Source organism: Myotis yumanensis, unplaced genomic scaffold, assembly GCF_028538775.1.
Source record: "Myotis yumanensis isolate MYYU_CA2020_CCGP unplaced genomic scaffold, mMyoYum1.0.hap1 SCAF_3, whole genome shotgun sequence".
Taxonomy (NCBI): domain Eukaryota; kingdom Metazoa; phylum Chordata; class Mammalia; order Chiroptera; family Vespertilionidae; genus Myotis; species Myotis yumanensis.
The window spans coordinates 121,001,695-121,014,246 of record NW_027223754.1 but is presented as its reverse complement, the minus strand read 5'-3'; the positions used below and the strand labels follow the sequence as shown (position 1 = coordinate 121,014,246).

Genomic DNA, 12,552 nt, shown 5'->3' with positions numbered 1-12,552 from the left:
CTCATAATGAACAAAAACAAAAAAAGACTAAATGATTCCTTATCAGAGATTTTATAAAAATGAGAGATGGGACTAGATGGCCTCTAAAGTTCTTCTAATTAGAATTCAATAATTCTATGTAAGTTTTCAGATTATCAACCTAATGACAGAAAGTGCAAATAGGGACATTTTCAGGTTCTAATAAAATTTCATGGCAAAGATTATGTATTTAAGAGGGATGCACAGTCTTGATTAATACAATGGTTTTTTTCTCACTGGTTTCAGGCTAATCTTCTCCACAATGTTTTAAAGGGTAATACCTTGAGAACAACTCTTAGAAGCAGAAGAATAAGCATGTTCTGCACAGAATGAAGGAGCTGTCCACATGTGAGTGACCACCTCCTCAGACTTGATGGGAATCTCTTCATCACAAAAAAGATTGGGTTCCAGACTACTGGAGGACTTCACACTGGCTGTGTCCTGAAGAAGAAACAAAGAGGGGTATTAAAAATTAGAACCACTTGTGCCTCTCAAAGCCTAAAATAATTAATATACATAATAATATTATATATTAATAAGCATTAATATGTTAATATATTTATTACTTCACAGAAAATGTTTACAAAGCCCTGGTGTAGAGTCCTACCCCCAGCAGCACAAAAATTATAAAAGAGTGAGTTAGGAGAAAGATAAAAGCTTAATGACTAATATAACACCTGATTCTCCTTGTAGGGTGCATGAGATTATCCTTAATTAAACAGGGTACTTAAAAGGTTTTATAACAGGATTCTGGAAGACAATACCACTCACTGAAAATTTAGGGATAGCAGTTCATTATCTTCTTCCCTATTCAAACAAATTCTAAAAAGTAACATATCTGTACTATAGCCTGCACCATCTGTTGCTTTTTAGAATGGAATTGTCTTTTCTGACCTTAATTCTACTCATTTCATTGTAACTCAAGCAAGAAACTTTGTTAGGCTTTCAAAGTGGAAAGAATGGTGAACAGGAGGTAATGAAGGAAAATCATAAGTAAGAAGAACAAATTTAAAAAATTACTTCCCCAAGTGAAGTATGAAATGTGAAGAGGTACAATATTGACTTTGATAAGTTAAAGATAAATTGTTAGCCCTAGAGGAAACACTGAAAAAAAATTAAATAAATACAAAAATATAAGAAACCAATAAAAAGTAAAATAAAGGAACAAAAAAAGGGGGGGCGTGGCTTAATAAAAAATAAATAGCAAGAACCCAGCCAGCATGGCTCAGTGGTTGAGGGTCGCCCTATGAACCAGGAGGTCACAGTTCAATTCCCATTCAGGGCACATGCCCAGGTTGCAAGCTCGATTCCCAGTGTGGGGCATGCAGGAGGCAGCCAATCAATGATTCTCTCTCATCATTGATGTTTTTTCTCTCCCACTTCCTTCCTCTCTGAAATCAATAAAAATAAATAGCAAGATGGCCAACTTAAACCCAACCATGTCAACAATTATATTAAATGTAAATAGACTAAACACCCCCAATGAGAAGACAGATCATGTTACTTAAAAAAAAAAAAAAACCCACAAAAAACAAGACTCAACCATATATTTTAAGTTACATATATATGCAGAATACAAACAAGAAAGGACCCTATTTACATGCTATCTCAAGAGACACATTTTAATTATGTAGACACAGATAGGAGGAACCAAGATGGCAGCATAGGTAAATGCCGGTACTCATTGCATCCCACAACTATGTCAAAATTACAACTAACATACAGAACAACCATCATTAAGAACCGCATGAAAGCTAGCTGAATGGAAGTCCTACAACTAGAGAAGTAAAAAAGAAAGCACGTTGAAACTGGTTAGGAGGGGTGAAGGCATGGATTGGGCTGGTCCAGCACCCATGTAGGCTGTTTTTATAATCCAGAGGGAGATCGTCCCTGCAGAGGCCCCGTGAGGAGCAAAGGGTCCCAGCCCCACACCAGACACCACACCCCCCCCCCCACACACACACACACACACAAACCCAGGGTTCCAGAGCTGGGAAGAGAAGTCCCTGTAAATTCAGGCTGTAAAACCCAGCAGGGATTGTGGCCAAGGGACACAAAGGCTGCCAGAGACTCAGGTGTTCCTCTTAAAGGGCCAGGCACAAACTTACTCAGACGCGATTCCTCTGAGCTCCAGTGCCAAGAGAAGTTACGGGACCCAGACACATAAGGGGAAGAACTGAATTATCTGGCATCAGGGCAGGAATTTGGGAGCAGCTTGCTACCAGACGGAGATGCTCACCAAAGTCATTGTTCCTAGGCCATGAACTCCCCTGTTCCAGGGCTGACTGGCAATCATATATGAGTCCCCATCAACCTGGAGTACACTGTTTGCTCTACCCTGGTGATTCTCTGAGAACCTGCCCAATCCAATTTGCAGCCCCACCCACGCTGTTTGCAGCAGCTTTTTTACAGGAATGGCTTATCCTAGCTCAGGCCTCAGACTTTGCTAAAATCTCTCAAAAAAAGCTGCAGCTGGTGTCAGCATGCCTAAATCTATACTAATAAAAGGTAATATGCTAATTAGACCAGACACCCTTCCAGACAAAGCCTCAGTGGCGGGGGCTGAGGCAGTTAGGGGCGATGAGGCTGGCAGGGGAGGGCAGTTAGGGGCGACCAGGCCGGCAGGGGAGGGCAACAGTTAGGGGCAACCAGGCTGGCAGGAGAGGGCAGTTAGGGGTGATCAGGCCGACAGGCAGAGTGGTTATGGGCGATCAGGCAGGCAGGCAGGTGAGCGATTAGGAGCCACTGGTCCCGGATTGTGAGAGGGATATCCCCCGAGGGTTCCCGGATTGGAGAGGGTGCAGGCTGGGCTGAGGGGACTTCTCCCAACCCCATGCACAGATTTCGTGCAACAGGCCTCTAGTTTATCAATAAAAGGTCCAAGATCCAGCACCAGCCTGCCTTACTTCACAGCTGAGCCTCACCTGGGTATATCCAAATCCGATACAAATAGGAGGAATCTGCAGATCTCTCTGTACCTCCTACCAGGTGGCTCCAGGCAGTCGCTGATTTTGCACCTCCCTGGAGAACCTAGAGCCAGTGCATCTGGTCGACAGCTTCAGACCATATCAGATTACAACTCTTCACATCCCTAAGTGACACACTCAAGAGGCAGACTCAGTGAGCACCAAAGCCCCACTGAAGCAAGTCCTACTCCATAGGGGTGTTTCCTGCACAGCAGCTCTACCACTGTAGTCACAGCTGGTCCTCACAGCCAATTGGCTTGGAGGTCAATTCCTCCCAGTGACACCAACAGCAATCAAGTCTCAACTACAACAAGACTGTGCACTGAGCCTACAAAGGACTGCATCTAGAGTGCCCAGCTCAAGTGACTGGGGAGGCTGAGCAACTGGGCCCCTATAGGATACCTACTACACAAGGCCACTTTACCAACTCCAGGAGACATAGCAGCTCTATCCAATACATAGAAACAAACACAGGGAAGCAGCCAAAATGCAGAGACAAAGCAACATGTCACAAATAAAAGAAATGAAAGAAAGCAAACCACGGTAATAAGGTTACTCAAGGAACTTCATGAGACCTTCAAGAGACTTAGTGAGACTTTCAAGGATCTTAGTAATAATGCCAAAGACATGGAAAAGGACCAGTCAGAAATTAAGCATACACTAACTGAAATAAAGAATAATTTACAGGGATTCAACAGTAGAGGATTCCGAGAATCAAATCAATAATTTCGAATATGAGGAAGCAAAGAACACCCAATCAGAAGAACAAAAAGAAAAAAGAATTAAAAAATAGACAATCATGGTAATTGACCGTACCTTCGCTACGCCTCCCATTGGCTAATCAGCGAGATATGCACATTAACCGCCAACAAAGATGGCGGCTAATTTGCATACTGCAGGCAAGTCGGGACAGCAAAAGCCGCCAGTGTGAGCCGCCATCCAGGCCCCCGTGGGCAACCCCAGAAGCCGCCTGCCTGCCGCCCGTGATCGGATCCGGTCCCAGGCTGCAGGCAGGCCCCTGAAGCCCCAGAAGCCACCTGATATGGCAATAACTCTATCAGTAAGCACTCTGAAAGTCAGTAGCATAAATGCACCAATTAAAAGACAGATTATGAGGGTGAATCAAAAACAAAACCCACTTCAAATATAAAGACACATATAGATTAAAAGTAAATGAATTAAGCTGAAACCTGTTTTGCTCAGTGGATAGAGCATTAGCCTGTGGACTGAAGGGTCCCAGGTTAGATTCCAGTCAAGGGCATGTACCTCAGTTGCTGGCTTGATCCCCAGTCCCTATCAGAGCATGTGCAGGAGGCAACCAATCAATGTGTCTCTCCCTTTCCCTTCACTCTCTATAAAATTCAATGGAAAAATATCCTTGGGTGAAGATTAACAAAAACAAAGTAAATGGATTAAGTAACATTAAAGAGATTATAAGAAAAATATATTCCAAATTTTGATAGTTGTACAATGGTTATGTTTGAATTCTTACCACCTAAGAAATTGGGTGAAGGGTACATATAATATGCTGTAGTACTTTACAGTTTTTTTTACATGTATGAGATTATTTCACAAAATATTAAAAAATTAAAAATTAATAAAATATTAATTGAAATGTATCTGCATTACATGAAAAATCTCCTAATTGCTTCCAGCATAATTTATTAAATTGTGCTAAAATTTACAAGGGTTCAATTAAAAGATATCTTAATTCTAAATGATATAATAGAAAATATATAATAGTGCAGTTATAAGCACTTAATCTGAAAATAAAAATTTAAAGAAGTGAATTTAAAGAAGGGATTAGCCAAAGAAAATATATGCACAACCCATGGACACAGAGAACAGTATGGTGATGGCCAGAGAGAAGTGGGGGGCAAGAGCTGGGTAGAGGGGGCAAAAGGGGGGAAATAGGGACATCCTATATAATAATAATAAAAGGCTAATATGCAAATTGACTGAATGGCAGAATGGCCGGTTGCTATGATGCACACTGGCCACCAGCGGGCAGACGCTCAATGCAGGAGCTGTCCCCTGGTGGTCAGTGCACTTCCATATGGGGAGTGCCATTCAGCCAGAAGCTGGTTCATGGCTGGCCAGAGCAGAGGTGGTGGCAGAAGCCTCTCCCACCTCCATGGCAGCACTAAGAATGTCCAACTAATGGTTTAGGCCCGATACCTTGGGGGCTTAAGCCTTTAGTTGGACATCCCCTGAGGGCTCCCTGGCTGCCAGAAGGATGTCTGACTGTAAGCTTAGGCCTGATCCCCCGGGGAGTGGGCCTAAGTCAACAGGTGGACATCCCCCGAGGGGTCCTGGAGTGCAAATGGGCGCAGGCCGGGCTGAGGGACCCCCACCCCCGAGTGCACAAATTTTTGTGCACTGGGCCTCTAGTTAAAAAATATGAAGATAGTGTAAGGAGCCTCTGGGACAACTTCAAGTTTACCAACATTCACATTATGGGGGTGCCAGAAGAAGAGAAAGAGCAAGATATTGAAAACTATTTGAAGAAATAATGACAGAAAACTTCCCTTACCTGGTGAAAGAAATAGACTTACAAGTCCAGGAAGCACAGAGAGTCCAAAACAAGAGGAACCAAAGAGGCCCACACCAAGACACATCACAATTAAATGCAAAAGGTTAAAGACAAAGAGAGAATCTTAAAAGCAAGAGAAAAGCAGTTAGTTACCTACAAGGGTACGCCCCTATGACTGTCAGCTGATTTCTCAACAGAAGCTTTGCAGGCCAGAAGGGAGTGGCAAGAAATATTCAAAGTGATGAAGAGCAAGGACCTACAATCAAGATTACTCTATCCAGCAAAGCTCTCATTTAGAATTGAGGGTCAGATAAAGAGCTTCACAAACAAGAAAAAGCTAAAGCAGTTCATTACCACCAAACCAGTATTACATGAAATGTTGAAAGGTATTCTTTAAGAAGAGGAAGAAGAAGATAAAAAATATGAATAGCCCCAGCCGATTTGGCTCAGTGGACAGACTGTCAGCCTCTGGACCAAAGGGTCCTGGGTTTGATTCCAGTCAAGGGCACACACCTCAGTTGCAGGCTTCTCCCCGACCCAGGCCCTGGTCAGGGTACCTGCAGGAGGCAACCAATCAATGTGTTTTTCTTACATCAATGTTTCTATCTTTCCCTCTCTGTTCCACTCTCTCTAACAGATCAATGGAAAAATATCCTCAGGTGAGGAGTAACAACAAAATGAACAATAAAATGGCAATAAATACATTATCTATCAACAATTGAATCTAAAAATAAATAAGAAATCTAATAAACAGAATAAACTGGTGAATAAAATAGAATCAGAGGCATGGAAATGGAACAGACTGATAATTCTCAGATGGAAGGGGGGTGGAGAGGTGGGAAGAGATTAAACGAAGATCTTATATGCATATATGCATTACCTATGTTCAGACAGTAGGGTGGCAAAGGCCTGGGGTGGGAACTGGGTGAAGGTGGGCAATGGGGGGAAAAAGAGGGACATCTATAATACTCTCACAATAAAGATTTTTTTTAAAAAAAGGACACAGATAGGTTGATAAATAGCAAGTTTAAACAAATTACTTTTCCTAAGGAGGAAAATTATAGTTCAGTCTCACCAATGGCAAATATGCAGGATGGAATGGCCTCTCAGTGAGAAATGGGTTTTATATATAGATCTATCATTCCATTTTATCTGGTACTAGGTCAGATTAAAGTCAAGACAAAACCTACTCTATTTCCACTAAAGCTCAAGCCACCCAAGTATTAACAAAGGTGAGAAGAAAAAAATAAAAAAATCTAAGTGTTTAACTTGTCTTTCTCTAAAATAAGCAAGTACTGGGATACAAAAAAGAACTTCCTGGAAGGTAATAATTACTACTCTTTTATACTCTCCTTTCTAATGTGTAATTCTGCACATATTTGTAATTCTGCACATTTTTCATTTGTAAAATACAAACTATAATATGAATAAAAAGTTTCAGTAAAGGTAAAGAATATGCCTTAAAAGGGAATAATTATACGAATATCTGAAAGAAAGTTATCTGAGACACAATCACAAAAGATCTGACATATTGCTTCATTAAATATATATTTCCTAAGTAATAAAATTCTTGAATTGCTGCTCAGAGTATTTTAGTGGTGATAACAGAAAGTTACATACAAAACGAAGTAAACAATGCAAAGCATAAATCATCTGTTTTAAACATTTAAGTACTACAATAAGATCAAATGACTGATTTGATTTTTCTATATAATTATGTACTCTTCTTCCTAAACCAGTATGGGACTCTTCCTTAAGTAAAGACATTAAATTCAACCTATTTTAAGGATGAATTCATGGAGACATAATCAGGGGATATCAAAGGGAAAAATCACCAAGCCAAATGCAAATAAATTGTCAAATATAATTTTCATTACACTGAGTGTTTGTTCTATGGGAGAATACTCAAGAGTATATAATTTTTTTTAATGCAAAAATACCTACATCCAGGTAACTTTTATTTTGAATTACCATTAAGTCTTGCCACCATTCTTCCAGTCTTCAAGCTATCAAACACATTACTAACACTGTAAAATCCATAATTTTATTTTTCACGTTGCCAATACCCCCGGATCAAAAAAGAAACTAGGCTGAGACACACATATAAATTTTACAGAAAAGGACTACTGCTTACAATCGTATCAACAATCTACTTCCAAGCAAAGCCCATCCTATTTAGCAATTCTATAGTAGTGGTTGATTATTAATGTGCTAGAAAGATAACCCAAGTATTGGAGGCCTGTAAGTTATGGCAAACAAGCAATTCTAGTATTAAGTAACTAACTTATATGTGGCATGGGCTGCATTTCCTTATAGCTGCTCCTGGTCATCCTATACAAACAAAGATGGTCATTAACTTCAGGGTAACTTCAAGGTACTCAGAACCTTATTTTAATAGGGTAATTCAAGTTTCAACTTTTCTCGTCTATTTCATATAACTATAAATTTCCTCATTAAAACATCCCCTGAATCCATTGCTTTTTAAATCCTCATCTGAGGATATGTTTGACTTGAGAGGAAGAGAGAGGGAAATGGAGAGAGGGAGTGGGAAAGGAAAAGGGAGAGACATTGATGTGGGAGAGAAATATCCATCAGTTGCCTCCCATACTTGCTCCAACTGGATATCGAACCCACAACTTAGGTATGGGCCCTGACCAGGAATCGAACCCACAACCTTTTTGGTGTACAGGATAATGCTCCAAGCAACCAAGCGACCAGGCTAGGGCCTCTGGATCCATTTTTATCTTGAAAAATATTTCCAGCAAATAATTTACAATCATCTATGATGGATGGTTTTAATTTATATCCTGGGAATTCAATGCTGATGATATTCATTGCTCTAAGAATGAGCTTACCTACCTGATTTGCATGCTGAAAAGACCAAAAAAAGATAGTTAAAGAGTATGGAAAAGATTGCACCCTAGGTTTTCATATAAAAGAGTACAAACTCCCTGGTTATAGGCACAGACTGTAAATAGAATAACAAATAATATTACTAGGTAAAAGACAAGGATTTGGGCCTGACACGAAATAACAATAAAAGGCCAATAAAATCCAACACAAAACAAACTTGCCAAAACTTTCTCTTCATCACCAGTGTGGTATCATTATCAAAATAATCATATTAAGGGCAAATAATATATTCTAACTGCAACTGTAACTACAAATTCAAACCATAAGCCCAAGTGTAACCCATCTCTGACTATGATATTCAATCTAGCACCATCCAGATGAGAGACTAAAGCAAAGTACTCAAAGCAAGATACAATGAAATTTTTAAAAAATAACTAGATAGATGTTAACAATCAAAGAAAAAATACTAAATCAGCCATGAAAGCTTTCAGTAACTAAAAGAATAATTTTGCTAGTCCCTCTTAAGACCTAAGGAGTTACATGGTGAGAAAAATAAAGTTTAAAATTCCACTCTTAAAAAAAACAAAAAACCTGTTAGTTCATCAATCTATATTTTTTTGGAGCTTTGAAAAAAATGCTATCACCATAAACTCAAGATAAATAGATTACTAGCTTTCTCTTCTACTCTTAAGCCTCAAACATCTTTTTAAACAAACCCAGTGATCAGATATGTACCCATACACCTGACCATGTAATTACCTTCATGTCATAGCCATATGTCTCCCGAATGTCTTCATCAGAATCTGTTTCTTCATCATCATAATCCACTGTTTGTCGAGGGGAAGAAGATACGCTGCTCACCACCCGGTTAAAAGCAGACTGTTGGAAAGTAGGTAAGTGTCCCTAAACAACAAATAATTTCAGGATGAACAGAGAGACACACTGAATAAACATGGGTAATATGTGATTATGACTACCAAAATGTAATGAACTTGCAAAGTGGCTAAACAGAGTTCACCAGTTAGTACAGAGCAAATTATTTGCCTATGATACCAAGGTCCACCTGAATAATATTTCCAAGTAATTTTTCACTAAAATGACTTAGTTATATATTCAAAATCCTATAGGTGTATATAGAAAGAAGATGTTATAGATAATCTAACTGCTGGCAACTTACTGTTGTCTTCCTAATCAACTGGTAAGGTAGATTTGATTTAGTACTTACACACTGACAATCATTATCTCATGAAATAAAAAAAGAAAATCCTAAACTTGCCTGTAAGTCTGGATTGGCAGCTGCTTTTTGGAGTTCTGCACTGATGATCTTTTCAGTTTTTTCTCGAGCTGCCTGCTCCACCATACGCTGGCTCAACACAGATAGTTTGGCCAGGGCAGAAGACAGTTCATCTGTGGCTAGAGCCTGCCGGGCTCTATCCTGCCAACTCATAGCACGTTCTGTCAAACACTGTAGGGCTTCTCCTTCAGGCAACCGTACAGGCAACTTCTGAAGGGATACTAGGAGTGACAGAATAGTCTCTAGCCTTGGCCTTCGAGAGCGCATACAAAGAGGGCAAAGGAATTTTACTTCCTTAGCCTGCCAACTAGACCCTTTTTTCTGGGTACTTGACTTAGGCAGGGGAACACAGCTATTATGGAACCAGTCTTTGCAGAGCTCACACTGCAGCATAAATCCACTGGCTGTCTTGCGGCAAATGCAAAATTTTACTTCTTCTATGCGGTCCACCATTGTCATCTTCGCTAGATTGGCTGCTCTGAGGGAATGCATGGCTTCAATCTCTTTTTGCTCGCGTTCTTTGAAAACTGCCACCTGTACACAAAGAACATTTAAAAGAAAGGAGTCACTGCAAAATACTCCAAAAATACCAAATCCTTAAGGCTGAGGGATCATCTCCAAGTTGGGGCCTCATAATAACAAAGCATTGTCCTTTAAAAAAAAAAAATCAGTTGTTAATCATTTCGTAAAATGTGGGGCAGTGTGACAGTTTCCATGTAAACATTCCTGTGTGAAATGGGCAAAATGCTACTATATTTGACAATTTCATCAGTAGAGTACTTTGAATTACTCTGTAGGGTGCAGTAGACAGTATGCCTTGAAGTCAAGCGACCCTAAGTATGAAGCTTGGCTCTTGTACTTATATACTGTTGATCTGGGGCACAAGTTTTCTGAATCTCAATTTTCTGAAAAATGAGGATACCACCAAACTCATTTTGTTGTTTTAAGGATTAAATAAGATAATACATCAAAATGCTTAACTTGGTGCCTGGCACAAGGTAAACACTCAATAAATACTAGCTTCCCATCCACTAGCAATTTATCCCGTGGGAGGAAGTTCTATACAAATCAATTTTTATTTATTTCTAGAAGGCCTCTCCAACTTATGTAATAGTAGAGTAACACAGCCTGATGACCAATTATAACAAAATTTTATGCAGCTCATTTCAAAAAAGTAAATGAAAGCAAATAACATTTAATTATCACAAATACTGTCAGTAGATTTTCTTTTAAAACTTTTATAGTATTGAAACCATCTATAATAATAAAAGTATAATATGCTAATTAGACCAGACGTCCTTCCGGACGACCTACCGGACAAAGCCGGAGCTGTGAGGGAAGCCCGGGTCTGGGGTGCCAGAGGGAAGCCAGTGCCAGCAGCCGGGAGAAGTAAGGCCTCTCTTGCATGAATTTCGTGTATCAGGCCTCTAGTTTAGAAATAATTTCCTATTCTATTTGCCTGGTAAGATGACCTGTTGGGCAGGCTCCCTAATGAGGAATCATTTCTGCTGGCCTCAAAACACAATCATTTGGCAACAATATTGTAATAACTATTTATGGTATCAGGTGGGTACCTGAACTATTGGGGGGAACACTTTGTAAAGTATATAATTATCTAACCACTATGCAGTACACCTGAAACTAGTATAAAATAATGTTGAATGCAAACTGTAATTGAAAACTAAAATGGGGAAGAAAAAAACAACACAGGATCATTTGTAGGCAGTAACAGCCATATGCAACTCCTTACTACATATTGACCAAATTCATTTTTATTTTTTCTCTTTCCTCAGGCTCCTAGTAATCTTAACAACATTCCTCCTACTCTCAAACAAAATCCAAAAACAAACAAAACAAAACAAAAACCACCACTATATTGTACATTACATTCCCATGACTATCCTATAATAACCAATTTGTACTTCTTAATGCCTTCACCTAATTACCTACAAATATTCTATTGAGCACTGACTATACTGTTGAATGCTACTGAGAGAAGGAAGATGTTTTAAACAGCAGCAGATATCAGTAAGCTGATACAATTCCTTTGAAAAGCACAATAGTATTAAGCCATTAAATTCTAACCCAGTAATCCCATTCCTAAGAGTCAAGTGTAGGAAAAGAACTTGTAAAAGGAAAAAGCGCCTAGCCAGTTTGGCTCAGTGGATAGAGTGTCCGCCTGCGGACTGAAGGGTCCCAGGTTCGATTCTGGTCAGGTACACAAGCCCAGGCTGCAGGCTCGATCCCCAGTAGGGGGCGTGCAGGAGGCAGCCAATCAACGATTCTCTCTCCTCATTGATGTTTCTATCTCTCTCTCACCCTCTCCCTTTTTCTCTGAAATCAATAAAAATATATTTTTTTAAAAAAACAAAAAGCTATATACAAAGAAGTTCACTTTATTAGTATCCATAATAGTAAACACTTAATAACAACCAAATGTTCAATATCAGAAAAATGATCAGTAAATATTAGAAAATTTGATAAAATATTAAACTATTAAGACAACAATAAAGAATGATATAGAAAAAATTTTAGGGAGAGAACAGTATAGTAAATTTTTTATATACTTTGATTATAAATATTTTAAAAATATTTGAAATATATATAACCATAAAGCCAGAGAAAGTATATAAAAATAAAAACAGTTAATGCACTAATATCTTCACAGAATTTTGTATTCACCATACAAAGTCAAAATGCATATCATAATTTCTTACCACCATGGCTGTATCTCTGGTTTCCTCCAATCCTTCCTCCAAATCACTCAGAGGCTCATGGTCCAGATCCTTTTCTTTTTCTTTTTCTATTAGTTCTTTTACTTTTTTCCTTCTGTTTTTACCACTCCCATATATACCAATGTCAGTTCGGGGACTTAGCACCTACAAAAA

The 12,552-nt window shown here is 39.1% G+C and overlaps 1 protein-coding gene across 3 annotated transcripts in view; it reads right to left on the bottom strand.

The window, feature by feature from the left end:
- Positions 1 to 12,552, bottom strand: part of KDM5A (lysine demethylase 5A) — a 107,241-nt gene that overhangs the window by 20,966 nt on the left and 73,723 nt on the right. For all 3 annotated transcript variants that reach the window (XM_070409511.1, XM_070409509.1, XM_070409510.1), the window contains 4 exons: positions 12,382 to 12,543; positions 9,647 to 10,198; positions 9,130 to 9,273; positions 300 to 459 (listed from right to left, as the gene is read on the bottom strand). In XM_070409511.1, the coding sequence (XP_070265612.1) occupies positions 300 to 459; positions 9,130 to 9,273; positions 9,647 to 10,198; positions 12,382 to 12,543 (1,018 nt within the window). The remainder of the gene's footprint in view (positions 1 to 299; positions 460 to 9,129; positions 9,274 to 9,646; positions 10,199 to 12,381; positions 12,544 to 12,552) is intronic.